This window comes from Psammomys obesus, unplaced genomic scaffold (assembly GCF_907164565.1).
Source record: "Psammomys obesus unplaced genomic scaffold, mPsaObe1.curated_primary_1811, whole genome shotgun sequence".
NCBI lineage: Eukaryota > Metazoa > Chordata > Mammalia > Rodentia > Muridae > Psammomys > Psammomys obesus.
In genome coordinates this window covers 8532493-8547963 of record NW_026585626.1, presented here as the reverse complement: position 1 = coordinate 8547963, position 15471 = coordinate 8532493, and the positions used below count along the sequence as shown (strand labels likewise).

Genomic DNA, 15471 nt, shown 5'->3' with positions numbered 1-15471 from the left:
GGGAGAGTGTGTTGCGTATCAGGTCTCTCTCTTCATAGCTTTCCACCTCATTCCTTGAGGCCAGAGCCTTTCATGAAACCTGAAGGAGACCCATTTTTGAGGTTAACCCATCTTTGGCTAGGCTGGCTGTCCAGCAGGCTCCCAGAATCCTCCTCTCTCATTGCCATGCCTGGAGATTTGAACTCATGTCTTCTTGCACTCACAGTAAATGCTCTTAACCACTGAGCTGTGTCTCTAGTACTGGCAAGGGTTATCCACCTTGTTCGTTAGTGTCTTGAAGAAAGAAAATAATTGGAGCGTTTTACCATATAAAAATAGATATTATTTGGCTACTAGTGAAATAGAAAGTGTTCAGGAATCTCTAAGGATGAAACTCAAGACACAGCTGTAGGTCACAGTGTCAGAGAAAAACATATGGATTTGTTGATCTGTAGTTTCTTCTCTGTGGGCCAATTACAAGTACACTCCACGGCATCGTAAGCCTGCCCAGAGCTGGGATGTGGCAGTGCTCGGAGCAGAGCTGAGTCACCACCCAAGCCATGGCATGGGCCATCTGTGCTCTGCCCCTACCTCTTAGAAAGCTTAAATATGTGCTCAGAGTTTTCCTTTAGCTTTAATTTTAACCTGCCATCTGAGTGATGCCGCGATTGAACTCTTCCCTGTGGCTAGACACTAGGTGGGTGTTGTTCAGTAGCCAGGCCCGGGTTCCACAGTCCTCTTACCTTGGTCCTCTTGGACCAAGAAGACAATCTGAACGGTAGGGGTGACTGTGAAAGGGGCCTTGGCTTTGTTTATACCACTGAACTAGCTGCTTTCTTGATATTGCTGGAAACTTGAATCTCAGAATTCAAACCCTGATGTTTACTTCCGACAGCACATGTGCTCTGTGTGCTAATCCCAAACATATATCCAGTCTGGATAGGTTAGGGACAGCCCTCACTCCTCAACCCCTTTGAGAAGCAACAAGAGAGATGGGTAGGACCATGCCTCTAGTCTGTATTATGAAGAAGCATTTGCACACCATACTGTGGAAAGGAATCTGCTGTGTACATGTTGTTGGTGGCCTAGCATGTACACATCTGATAATTACAATGAAATAGTTACCAAAGCTCTGAAACCATTTTTGATATAGAAATATTGATGTGCTACTGTAGACATACATCCAATAACAGGCTCTAATGATGAGTCTAATCACTGTGATAATGTTCAAGGGCATCGAAGGTACTTGACGAAGGCTTACCACATGGTGAGCATGACTTCACTGTGCTGTGCTGACATTTCCTCCCCGTTGCTTGCCTCCACCATCAAAGGTGGTGCTAAATTTCAGCCAAGTTAGTTTCCTTATCTATCACAGTTTCACTTCTATTGCTGTGATAAAAGTGCCCTGACAAAAAGCAGCTCACAACGCCAGGTCATGGTCTAGCATGGATAGTCATTGTGGCAAGAACCTAAAACACCAAGTCACATCACATCCACATGCTCACTGCTTAGCTCACTTTCTCCATTCTTTTTTGTTTGTTGATCCATTAGTTTTTTTGAGATAGGGTTTCTCTGTATAGCTTTGGCTGTCCTGTACTCGCTTTGTAGACCAGGCTGGCCTGGAACTCACAGAGATCCACCTTCCTCTGCCTCCCTGAGTGCTGGGATTACAGGCATGTGCCACCAAGCCTGGCTACTTTTATAGTTCAGGGCCTAAGCCTAGGGAATGGTGCCACCCAGAGTGGACTGGGTCTTCCCACATCCATTAATGTGATCAAGATAACCCCAACCCTCAACCCCGGGCACATCCACAGACCTTCTTGATCTAGACAATTCCTCACTGAGACTTCTTTCCTAGGTGTTATTGGAGTGTGTCAATCTGATAAATAAAACCAACCATCACACCATCCAAACTTCTGGGCCACAAGGTGTAGGTGTGGCTTAGGGTCTAGCTGCCTCAGCTCTTTCTTGTACAGTCACAGAGGGGAATTGTTTCCTTGACTTAGATGGACTGAGGCTATCCCGTTTATCCATATTCTGTAAAATAAGCCAGAGGGGACACTCAAAGTGGTTTCTAAGGGGGAGCTGGGGACAAGAAAGAGACAAGGAACCAGCTACAAACAGGCAACAGTTGCTTTCTGGAGCACAGAGGTAAAAGGGTCCCCTCTGTGAAGTTGCACTATCTGGGAGATGGGTCTCAGTTGTGTTTTATAGCTTAGGATAAGAGGCATTTTCTGTCTTGCTTTAAAGAAGATCTGAGGCTCACATGTTTTCAAAATTGTCTGTTGCCTTAGCCTGTCCTTTCCTGGCAAGCACACTCCTATCAGGAGGCTTGTCGGCTGGGAGAATGCACTGCCCCACTCTGGCTTCCCATCTTCCCGATGGCTTTATGGACGGTGCTGAAAGTGCACATGTGTGCAAAAAATGCCCAGCACCAGCTCTGGGCGGTGTAACAGTGTTTCACAGCCCTTGGAAATATGAAACAATGTTGCTGTGATTACATGGCTGTGACAGGTTGAGCTACTGCTGAAACACACAGGGAGAAGTAAAACTTTCTCACTGGGGTATGCCAACGCAGAAGCTCAGGCCAGACCCATACAAAAATGCCTTTCTTACAGAGGGTGCATGCCAGGGCTTCCTGGGAAGGGGTGCAAGCTAGGCTCTGTGGCTATACAAAGAAGGCAGACCATCATCCAGTGTCCACTGGGGACGGTCTGTGAAAGAAGCTGTCAGAATGTCATCTGCTTACCAATTTTACTTCTTGTTCCATTTATACTTTCTCCCAGTGCCTTTGCTTCGGAAAATCTAGAGGAAAAAAAAAAGAATGAAGACAAGTTTACTTCTTGCTATTCATCCTGGATTATGTTTGAAAAAATAAGAGATGTCTGAGAGGTTGCTAGAATGTGATGAAGACAAAAGAAAACTGAAAAGAAGCTTAATACGGTAGGCTGACAAAGGAAGACTGAAATCTGTATGATTGCATCTCCTGTGAAATAGAGCAACAATGGCTTAGTGGTTGAGGGCACTCTCTGCACTTCCCCAGAGGACCTGGGTTCAATCCCCAGCACCAGATGGCGGTTCACAACCATCTGTAACTCCAGTCCTAGGGGATGCAACGCCTTCTTCCGGCTTCTAGGAGCACTGCATACACACACACACACACACACACACACACACACACACACACACACACACCAGGGCCAAACACCCATACACACAAAACAATAAAACAAAATAAGTTGTGTTCTTATATTTTTAATGAATGAATTCAATTTCTGATGCTTGCAAGGATACCAGGATGAAGGGTGCTGGTAAGGTTTCTCTACCATGATCTATTCAGCCATGATGCCAACCTCATAGCCAAAGAAAACTCTGAAATAACATATTGACAGACAATGCTGCAGCAGAGGCCATCTACTGACCATCAGTCATGAGACAAATCAGGGCTACTTCCTGGTCCTGTGAATAAAGTTTTATTAGACCGTGTTTACCCATTCATCACCATTCCACCTACGGCGGCTTCTAAGTTACCCCAGCTGAGTGGAGAGGATGTGTCAGGGACTGTATGGCTTGTGGAACAGGAAAATATTACTATTTGACCCTTTACAGACTCCTATTGCAGATGAGTATTAAACCAGATTTTGAAAATACAATTTAAGGGGAAAATAACTTCCAAGTCAGAAATATATATATTAAAAAAAATCATGATATGCAGTGTGTCTAGTGTTTTCTCCAGCCTGTTTTTACAGGGCGAGGTCATAATGTATGCATAAATACACACACATATAGACAGTGTACAGGATTTTATTCCCTGATACTTTTTTTTTCACTTAGTGTTGTAAGTTCTTCCCTATGTCATTCAAAACTCTTACACTCTGTGGGCAAACACTAGTCCATGAGACAGCTGTGCTGGCCCGCAGTCAGCGTGCCCTCTACGCTCACATCTTAAAGTGACATCCATGATGAGCCCGAGCTTGTCCTGGGGAAGTGGTGTAAGATACGACCCATGGAAGGAACAGGTAGCCCTGGAGGGGATACAGGGCATCATACAAGGTGTGGAAGGCATGGTGGCGGGAGGGAGGGTGAGATGGTTGGTCATGGTGTGTCAGATACAGGAAGCCAGAGGGCAGAATGGCGCTGCTTGGCTTTTCATCTTCAATTAGTTCCGGGGCTCCACCCACAGGGCGGGCCCACCAGTCAGTGAGTCTGTCTTCCTCAGGTAAACTTTTCTGGAAATACCCTCAACAGACACAGTCAGCAGTGTGTCTCCTAGGGGATTCCAAGTCCAAAGACATTGATGATGAAGATGAGCTACCACTCCGAGACCTTATAAAACATTAGTCCATCTTTCTGCCATGAAATTAAAGGGGTAGCCAAAACCCTACAAAAAGTAGGACATATTCTGTCTTGGATAACAATAACCACACTGTTTGAGTTGATCTGGGAAGGGGACTATCTATGTGTAGGGTGTAGTCAAGAAAGCTTTGTGTGTGAGTTGGGAGTGACCCGGACTTTGAGGGGTCACAGAATTTTAGAAAACGACTTCTTCTAGAGATTTACAAACACCTATAAAACAGAGAGCACGTTAGGCTAAATCCTCCCATCTTACTGCTCCGTTTTTCTATTGTCTGTATTAGTTCAATGGTCTCTTCTCTCTCTGTCCTCTTCCAACCTCCCCAAACGAATTTCATATGGTTCCAGAGAAGCATAGATACCTTATTGCTTGATGCTTCATGCTTAAAGAGCTGTATCAGATGAATTGAGGAGAGAAAGCAAGGGCCAGCAGGCCACCAGTGCTCCGTGGCTGTTGGGAAAGTGGTGACAATTCTGTCATTGCTGTTCTCTGCATCTGTTTGGCATAAGACCACAAGTGGAGTTCCAGGGAAGAGGACTGAATTTTCCTACAAGGCTGCATGGCTGAGGACACCACCCTGGCTCCCGAATGAAGGTTCCTCATAGGCTATTTATGTCTTCTCAGTGAGAGCCTGTCACCATCCAGGGTCCGGTGCAGAGGCATCTGGCAAAATGCAGGCTTTGTTCAGTCCAGCAGACATTCATGGAAGTGTGGAACAAAGCACTGGACTCTGTGTGTGGTGTGCTTGAATGCTGACCTCCACCAGGCAGCACAGGAGCCTGCTTTATGGGGGAGCTAGGTGCTGGGGTTGTGCTCTGGAAGCAGTAACCATGGACAGTGGAGGCTGAGGGTCATCCTTCCAGCCAACCAACCTACTGGAAGGGGTCCCTGCAGATAGATGTTAGGGGCCTGGACACTGTGGCCAGCTTCCTCACCATAGGAGACAGCTGAGCAGGGTCTGACGTGACTTCTGAGAACGTTCTTGAGGGGATCCTATCTTGCCCTTGGTGTGTGGTAGCTAAAGATATGATCACTCAGCGGGAAGCAGCAGAGGAAGCCCATGCCTGGCTGCCCTACACACAGTTCACTAGCGAACTCAGGCAACAGATGCTCTGACCCAGGGCCAGAGATGGTTTATTCTGGAGCCAAATTTGAGTGACCCTGGTTTGGCAACACCGATTTAAGTGACCCCCAGTTTTATGAAGATGCTTTGTAAACTTTTTTTAATGGTAACAAAACAAAACAAAACAGCTCTAAATCAAGGCATTAAAAAATACATTGATGGAAACACCAGAGAGATGGGTTACGTAGAGACTATGTGATGACAGTCTTAGCCTTTCCTCTGGTGGAGAACAGTCTTTGTTTTCAGTTTCCATAGGTTTATTATTATTATCTGTTTATTAGGAGGAGAGGTCTGACGCAGAGTAATGTCTCTGGTTAGGCTGAAGATTGCTATTCCTTGCAACACTCTAGCTCTCCATATTATTGAAGTTTTAATCTGCCAATTAGCCCTTACAGACGGCTTCTTTTCAGAAATTCACTGTGCATGGAGAGGACAGAGATCCATGTCAAGTGTCTTCCTCAATTACTCTCCACCTTACTTTTTGAGACAGGGTTTCTTACTGAACCTGGGGCTCACAGACTTGGGTATGCTGGCGGCCTGCTGGGCTCCAGTGGTCTGCCCATCTGTGCCTCCGCTGCCGGGGTTACAGAAATCAGCTGCCATGCCAGGCTTTCTGATGTAAGTGCTGGGGACGTGAGCTCAGTTCCCCAAGCCTGTGCAGCAAATACTTTACCTTCTAGGCCATTCTATTGTGATGAAGATCTAGCCTGCATTTCCCTTGCATTTCTTTTACATATCAGTGCTTGTGTGTGTGTGTGTGTGTGTGTGTGTGTGTGTGTGCGCGTGCGCGTGCGTGTGCTCAAAACTCTTGCTGTCCTCTATGGCCTGATGGACTCTCAGGGAGTCTACCACCATCTGTTCTATGCTTCGCAGCAAATCTTAAGCAGTTTCTTTGACTGCTGAGTACTGGAAGCCAATTTCAAATAGGCATTCTCAAACAAAATAGTTTTCTAAGTAGAAGGTTTTTTTTGTGTGTGTGTCTGGTATCGTTTTAAGAAACAGGGGGATGCTGAGAAGGTTCTAATCTAGTCTTTACTCTCAGAGTTTATAATTCTAGCTTAGCAGACAAAGTGTAAATACAAAAATCAAATGGTAAAATAATAAAGGTTAAAATGAAACTCTAATGGGAAGTAGGGAGCTCCTATTTGCTACCGGCAGCATTTCCAGATGGGGCCTGTGATTTCCCCCACCCACTTCTCTGCAGCTCCCAGGCTCCTGTTCCATTCTGTGCTAGAAGGATCCAGCTGAGTGAAGGGGCACTTTTCTTGGTTTAGCTCACATTATTACCGCCTTCCAATCACAGTCCATCTCCCCATTCATTTCCTCTTTTGTTACTTAATGGGGACTCTGTGTCTGGTAGGTTCAGTTTGTAAGAAGGTTTTGCCACAAAAGAAAAGCTCCCCTGTGCTTTGCCTGGGCGCTGATATTTACAGAACACAGGGTCGCCCGCCTCTCTTATCATTATATATTAGAAAGATGAATCATGCCTACAAAATGGAGTGATTATGAATAACAATTGCCTTCCACTAGGGGTAAAAAAAAAATACTCCACTGAAGAATTGGTTCATATGCTGAAGGCCAATGAAGGGCAAATGTCCTATTAATGTGACATCTTATTTCTCTCATCACAGTCAGACAGCTGAACCTCCCCCAAATCCGGTGGCAGCACCCAGGCACACTAGGAAGTCCATGTGCTGAAATGTACAGGTGAACAGCGAATAGACAGCCTCCTGATAGGTGTCAAGGACCACACAGGCCACTCATGTGCCCCCCTGAATCTCCAAGCGGAGAGACTCCCAGAGGGTTCTGGGCTGCCAACAATCCCTCCGGTAGGCATTATTACCTCTCTTGCCATGGGCTAAAGGAGATATGTATGGGGTCAGGTAGCTCCATCTCAACAGGATGACATGCCAGAACCATCAGACCACAGAGTTCCTAGAGGTGAGGCAAGGGCAGGAAGATGGGAGGGCCAGTGGGACCTGGGTGCCGAGGGATGGTAGAGGGGTGAGAGCTGCAGAAGCCCAAGGTAACTAAATGTCAGCCTGTATTCCTCTGACCACTACTTGTGGACGTTTGCGATGGTCCTCCCTGACACTAGGGGGCACTAAAGCAAATTTTTAGGATCCTGAAGGACTCAGGATTACTTGATGATTATTTCTATGTCAGGGCCAAACAGGAAGTCTGTGCATTTGGGGATTTGTGTCTGCTGTTGAAACACTGTTTTTTTGTTGTTCTTTTAGTTTTTTGTTTTTTTTTTTAATAAAAAAATTTTTCTCTGTGGTAGGCAGCTGTTTCTTTTCTGTGTGTGTGTGTGTGTGTGTGTGTGTGTATGAGTGTGTGTGTGCGCACACACACACACACACACACACACACAAACACATGTGTGAATGTAAGGGTCTAGAATCACCCAGGAGACACCCTTCTGGGTATATCTATGAGGATATTTCCAGAGAGAATTAAATGAGAAGGGAAGATTCACTCTCCAAGTTGGCAGCATCTTCCAGCAGGGTTTGAAGACGCCCCAGGGAAAAGCAGCCTGTGTGGCTGCCACCTCCAAGTGTCCACTGATGCTGGACTCCAGCTTCTCCTGCCCTCCCACCTAGACACAACACCAATGACTGTTGGCTCCCCAGGCTGTTGGTGTTGGACTGGGGCTGCTGAGGCTCCTCGCTTTGTTGACTGGCAGCTACTGGATTCTCAGCCTCTTTGGTGTGCAGATGGCCACTGCCGGCCTGCCCAGACTGTATCGGGTAAGCCAATCTAGTCATTCCTCTCTTTGACGTGTATCCACTCCACGGTTGTGTTCCTCCAGAGAACCTGCCTGACACAGCCAGTAATTTCTAACAACTGAGTGGTGCCTGTGGATGAGAATAAAAGTGTGAGTTCAGGGAGAAGGTGAGGTTCCCAGTGGCACCCACAGCCTCTTGGCATGAAGCAGTTCCCTAATGACTACAATTATATTAACATTAAACAGATGTAGCTTATTATTATTTTTTTTAAGAATGGGCCGCCTTTTCATTGGATTTTTAAAAACTGATGTATTGCTGGGAAGATCTCTTCAGAGGAGTGAGTCTTGTTAATTCCTTGGCACAATGGCCAAGGGGAAGATGGGAGCACTGGTAACATTGTCCATCTTGGGCGAACAAAATCTGCTTCCAGTAAAATCCCAGTAGCTGCTCGGGTTATCCGAACTCTACTGGACTGGAGTCAGGGCGGCTTTGTATGGCGAAGCCTGAGAGACCCACACACACTCACCTGATAGGCCATGACCAACTTTCCCATCAGAAACAGAACCAGACTCAGATGCAAGCCCAATGCAGCTAGGAGCCAGGACGATTTCAGAGAATGAGAAAGTAAAGTGTGTCTATCTATCATGTTGGTGGCTTTTAAACTGGGGTACACAGAGCATCGTCAGTCGGTGTGTGCATGCCTGTGCATAATATGTGTGTACGTGTGTGTGTGTGTGTGTGTGAGAGAGAGAGAGAGAGAGAGAGTGTATGTGTGTGCCTGTATGCATATGCAGGTGTGGACCAGAAGGCAAGTCCAGGCATCATTCCTTTAGTGCTGCCCACCTTGTCTTTTGAGATAAGGTCCCACCTCCACAGCTGGCTCCACCTCTACAGCAAGGGGGCGGGGGAGGGGTGAAAGGCACTTGAGTGGCTTAGTCCAGAGTTTTACATGGGTGCTGGCTATGAAATCCAGCACTCATGCTTAAGCAGCAGCCACTCTGTCCACTCTGTCCACTCTGCCCCTGCTTCCATTCCCAGGGTACACTCAGGTCAATCTTTTTGTACAAAGGCCTCCTATTTGGGGTAAATAAATTTGTAATTTTTTGGAACGTGTCCCTTCCTATTTTTGTGCCTTTAAGATCTCTGTCTGTTGTCCTGCAAGCATCTAGTCCATCAACGCCCACAGGACATCCTCATCCACGGACCTTCTGTTGAATTCCCTGTCAACTGCTCAGCTTGGGCTCCTAGACTATGTTCAGCTCCCCCCAGCTATAAGCAGTGCAGCCATGAGAGTTCTCCTTCGGGGCACAGCTGGATAGTTACTCTCACGGTGCTGAGAGGACACAAGGTGCACACGCCTCTTTGGACTAAGAGGGTCTAGCCTGAGATCCAGAGGGCTGGATTGTGTTATGTTACTGGGCTCCTGATGTGCTCTGAGATCTGCGTTAGCCCTGGGAAATGCTTCCTGGCTGACTTTCTCATCCCTCCTTATAGCAGCTGTGTTAAACCTTCATCTTTCTCCTCAGCCTTTTCATCTACCTGAACTCTTAATTTTACTAAAAATATGGAGGACCTAATGTATCTAATCTATACATTAAGAATGTGTGTGTGCGTGTGTACAATTTCATTGTCTTCTATTACTTGTTTGTTTGTTTGTTTGTTTGTTTGTTTTTTGAGGCACTGAACCCGGACCAGACTGGCTGGTCATCAAATCCCAGAGAGCCCCCAAACGTCTCCCCTCCCCCACCTTCCCAGTGCTGGGATCACAGGTGCATGATGCTGGTTGTGACTGGAACTCAGGTCCTCATGCTTGCACAGCTAACACTATCCTCAGTCCCAGCTCCCCAGCCTGTCTTGCTTTCCCCTGGAGATTATGAAGGTATCTGTAAGAGTCCCAGTCTGGTGAGAATTATATACAAAATGAGCATCGTGCAGAGAGTGCTAATGCTGTCAGTAGCAGGCCCCTGACCTTCAAGCAGCTTACCCAAGTGGTCCTGGGACGGTGACGCTCAGACACGAAAGAGAACTGTACCAGGGTGTGCACAGGGAAATGTGAATCCATAGAGACTTTACACCTTTTTTTTTTTTTTTTTTTTTTTTTTTGCAGAAGGACAGGGCAGGAAGCCTCGGGACTGGCCTACCTAAGCCTTAGAAGGAACCAGCTGCGCTCTGACAGTCTTACCTCTGCTTCAGAATCTGTTTGTTGTCATCGATGGTGACACTGTCGGCGTGGTCCCTCTTGAAAATCTCAAAAGCCTCCTGGCGTCCCAGTGACATCCCCTCTCTCATCCCTATTTGGAGACACGGGGGTGGGGGGAGGGGATGGTTTCAGTCACATCATCAGGAAGCCATTAATTTCATTGTCACTTTATTCAGACCACAGAGCTGGCCCTGGCTCCCAGGAGCCCACAGCAGAGAGGCTGTGGCCAGACAGGTGGTGCCTGACTAGAGGCTGTGCCCACAAGTCCACGTGACTCAGGGGGTGGGGGTGGGGCTTGGAGTGCCTGCTCAGAGGAAATGAGAGCCAGGCCTCCAAGCCCCAGATGGTGAGCACATCTGTGAGTTTACTTCCTGCCACCCTTTGGTGGCACAGTTCTTCCTGTTTTCTCCTTATGTCCCATTTTGGATTTTTAAATTTCTCTCTGAATTTCTAGGCATTTAGTAACACAAACTGAAGTCCAGAGCGAAAGCTACAGGATCTAGAAAGTTCTGCCATTAGCGTCTAGTTTCTATTTAATGATTCAGCCTTACTTCCTGTGGCTGGTGAAGAGGGTCCTGCTCCTTACTTGGGCCTTAGCTGGGAGTCAGTAAAATGCTCCAGCCAAAGCCCATGGTGGGAGGTCCCCGGTTTATGTCCAACTTTAACACCCTAATTTGCCACTGCCACTTGCAGGCCAGCCCTCACAGCTTGGCTCTGCTCTCAGCACAAATCCAGAGCCCAGCCACAGAAAGTAGGCCCTTTAGAGGAAACAGGTGGCTTTTCTTTCGCCAGCTTCCCTACTTGGCAGCCTCCAAAGGCAATGGCCAGTGCAGGTGTGCGCCTGACTCCTGAGGAGCAACCTAAGTCACAATAGGCTTTGGATAAATCTGCAAGCTTTTGTCTTTTGAGACAGGGTCTCATGTAGCTCAGGCTGACCTTGAACATGCTACCTAGCCAAGGATGATAATGAACTCCTGATCCTCTTACTTCTACCTCCCAACTATTGGGGTTAGAGGTATGTGCCACTAAACTGGGTTTAAGCACTGCTGGGAAAGGAACCCGGGGCTTAGTGCATGCTAGGCCAGAACTCTTATTTAAAAAAAAATAAATAAAACCCTTCCCTAGGAGGCCCCTTCTCTTCTATTTTTCCAATACCTCCGCTGATCTTTGAAAAGTAAGCCCTAGCCACCTGTTATCTTCAGACTAATGCTTTCCCTGAGCCACACAGAACAGATCCCCTCACCAGGCCCCTGAGCCCACACAGAGCAGCAGATCCCTCCACCAGGCTCCTGAGCTCACACAGAGCAGATCCTCCCCTCACCAGGCTCCTGAGCCACACAGAGCAGATCCCCTCACCAGGCTCCTAAGCCCACACAGAGCAGATCCCCCCCCCCCCCCCCGCCCCCCCCCCTCCCACCCCCCCCCCCCCCACTAGGCTCCCTATCTTCCATCCATGACAGTCAGTCCAGAAGACACTGTGTACATGATACGCCTTTCTAGTGAAACACAAATTCCTCCAGGGCCACAGGTCATATGTTTATCTGACTCCACTGTCTTCTGTTAAAGGTCTGCATCCGGAAGCTACTCAGCCTATGTCTGTTAGTCTGTTAAATTCACAGGGCCAAGACTGAAGTGGGTGGGAGGATGACCCTGTTCTCAGGGCAGCAGGAGTAACAGCCCAGGGCCTTGGGAGATGTACTCTTAGTGGCCTTCATGCAGCATCCCCCTTTCCCTGGAAAGAGCCCCACTATCTCCTATCGTCAGCTTTAGGACTTGGGCAAGCCCATCTGACAGCAATTTCATGATTACTGTGATAAAAATAGCACCATGAGGAATGTCTGAATGGTGACACGGCGATGGGCTTGGCACCCCACCCTCTTTAGTCATGGCTCATTTGTGCCTCCATCTGTCTTACACACTCTTGAATCTGGTGGGAACTAGTTGGTGTGAGACTCACCAAGATCAGCTCCAGTGCACAAGAGATATTTTTGTGGTGCACATCTCTCTGATGGACCCCAGTGGAGCCCAACAGTAGCCAAGGAACACTTTCCCTACCTCTTCTCTGTCTTCAGGCTATGCCCAGTTAGTTGTAATATGGTATGCTTCATGCTGTAGAGTTAGCGCCACAGAGAACACACTGGAACTGTCTGTGAGAGCCTCAGGCTGCCTCCCCTAGAGGAGGCTTTCGCTCCTCAGGTTGTAGCAGGCCCGGGAATGAAGAAGCTTTGGAGCCTGGCCATTTCTCCTCTAGCCCCTGCCTGCCTTCTTTGTTATGGGAACAAAGACTGTAGCACTCTTGAGGCAGTTAAGAACTTGTAATCAGCAGGACAGTCTCTGGATTATCCCTGAGGGGGTTTGTGAGAGGAGGAAGGATAAGGAAGGCATGTCCTTTGAGAATCTAGATGGTTCTGCTATGAAACTTGGAGCCATTGGGGTAACATGGTCACTGTGAATCACGGATGTTCGGAGACTGGATAACTGAAAAGACAGGAGTGTGCCTCAGCTTATCACCAGAAAGATGGCACCAGTGCTCCGATCCTGGGGAACGCATGCTGGGGGGGGGGGGTTTGACTGCAGTGACGAAGGCTGGGTGGGCATTGATGAAAACAGTGGAATAAACTAGCTTTCCAAGTCACGAAGAGAACGGGGTAGCCGACCTCAGTGGCTTCTCTCAAGGGGAATCAAGGCCTGGATTCTGCAGAGACTTTGGAAGACTGTTGCATGGAGCATGTTACCAGAGGTCCATGCTGATGCCTAAGGGATGGACCAGCAGCTGAGGCGTCTGAGCCTCCTTCCCATCCCAGCTCTCCTCCTTCCTGGCTGCCCCTGCCCTTGCTCACAGACTACACTAACCTCTTTTTAGATTATACAGATACATTCAACTCCAGGTCATCCCCCAAAATGAACGAACAACCTTACTCCATTGAAGAGTCATCTCTGCTTTACTATCCCTCTTTGGGTTTAGGAAATAAGCTCTTGCTCCCGTGAGCAGCTCTTGTTAAACACACATCATATGCTTTAGGGAGAGAAGGGAGCAGACTCTGCATTTGAGAGCTCACTTTGTTGAGGGGACAGATATGTATTTATTTCTTCCCTCCAGACGTGTTTGTTTATCTTTGGCATGGCGCTAGGCATGCGACTGGGATGCGAAATTGGACAGGCTTGAAGCTTTGATGGTAATGTTTAAAGTGCTCAGAGTCTAGCCAGGGAGAAGGAAAAGTGAACAAATAATTGTATTGCAGCTTGCACTGAGAGAGAAGCAGGGAAAGGTAAGTGCTTGAGAGAGGGAGTGGCTGCTGGAAGGTTCCAGGTCCCAAGTCGAAGGTCCAACCGACACAGTGTGGATGAATGGAGAAACTGAGCAATGTGGGCGCTGAAGACATTTCTTGTGAATGTTATGCTAAGGAACATAAGGGTAGGTTCACAGCTGGTACCATAGGATGCTGAAATTCAACACTCAGCTCTGTACTAGAGCTCACCATGTCTCTCAGCCCACTGTTGGCTATGAGCCCCAGCTCCCAGAAGCTTTTGCACAAACACAGTTAGGGAGTACTATGGTCTCAGGGGGAGCAAAGAGAAAGCCTGAAGTTTGCTGACAGCTGACAGAGTCTGCAGAGCATAGAACTGACCTGGCCTCCATCCCAGTGTTTTGGAATCAGTTTCCTACTGAGGTCTGAGGCCTTAGGAGTTCTGATCAGCCATGCTCTTAACTGGTGAGCCATCTTTCTAGGCCCTTTCCCTCTTTCTGAATAGTCTCTCCCTTTTGTCATCCTAAATTTGAATCCCTTATTTTGCTACAGAATATAACTCAAAGAGTGTTTGGAAGCTCTCCTGACCTTAACACAAGCTTCTATGGAAACTGAGTGGAAAGAGCACACTGCTGTGGTGGAGAACTTCTTTTGTCCTGGGCCTGCCATCTGATTTCCTTTTGTCTGGGGCATGTGGACTTCAGCTTATTTTCCTGGCTGTTCTCATACAACGTGCTACTGCTGAAGCTATTGCTTCAAAATCCACCAAAGTAAAAGGATGGAGGCCTGTGTTCTGCATGCTGAAAAGTGATTTTGTGCACAGAGAGCCAAAAATATATTTTCTTTGGGAGACATGTCTTTATACATGGCTCTAGTTCTCTGACTGAAGAAGAGAGGGGAAAAAAAGAAGACCAATAGGAAGTGTTGAAAAGCTCAGGGCAGAACAAGGGAGAGAGGGGTTGGCGCTTGGTGCTAGAAAACTTTTGAAATGGAAGGTAACAGAATGGCTCTGATAAACTATATGACTGTGCAAGGATGTCAGGCCACAGGCAGGCATGGAGTTTACCTTTGTGTGGTACCCAATACAAGGTTTAAAATATTTATTTGTATTTTACATGTATGTGTGTGTACTTGACCAGTGCCCACAGAGGCCAGAAGAGGGGCCTGGATCCTCTGGAACTTGAGTTACACGTATGTGTGAGTTGCCACTTAGGTGCTAGGAATCAAACCCAACCCCCCCTAAAAGAAAAGCCAGTTCTCTTAAAAGGTGAGCCATCTTTCCAGCCCCTGATATAAAGCTTTTACAGGCAAGAAAATTTCTCAGTAATTGTGAACTGCATGAAATATAATGTGAATATCTTCTTAAAAACAATTAGAAGGAAGTTCCATTCCTGCATGTGTGCCTAGGTTCCAAGGAATAGACCTGGGAATGGGAAGGAGGACGAGAAGAAGGAGAGGAGACTTAGTCAAGTGTGGAAGCAGAGGTGAGGAAGGGGAGGAGACAATCTGTCAAGATGAAACGTGAGACAAGAAAGTTAGGAGGTTGATGAAGACCCAATGGATGGTTAGTCATTCAACAGTCTCAAGAATCATGCTGTGGAAAGGATGTCCTCAGGGTCATAAAGAGGAAGTGAGGGCCCCAGAGGCTCTGTGGAAAGGGCAAGTCAACAGCTTAGTCCAATGTGGAGAGTAAAGTTGGTGCTCTTGCTGCGCTAAGTGCCCTGGATAGTGGAGGGCTGAGGTCTCCAAGACACAGGGACTGGGCCTGAGGAGACGGCTTATTGGTAAGGTGTGAACAGGAGTTTGGAGCTCCAGCCCCTGCATAAAAGCCAGGAGTA

The 15471-nt window shown here is 47.4% G+C and overlaps 1 protein-coding gene across 1 annotated transcript in view; it reads right to left on the bottom strand.

Annotated features, from left to right (window-relative positions):
* Positions 1-15471, bottom strand: part of Kif6 (kinesin family member 6) — a 288300-nt gene that overhangs the window by 67975 nt on the left and 204854 nt on the right. Inside the window, exons 14-15 of the mRNA XM_055614888.1 lie at positions 10368-10476; positions 2729-2784 (exon numbers count right to left, since the gene is read on the bottom strand). Of these exons, the coding sequence (XP_055470863.1) occupies positions 2729-2784; positions 10368-10476 (165 nt within the window). The remainder of the gene's footprint in view (positions 1-2728; positions 2785-10367; positions 10477-15471) is intronic.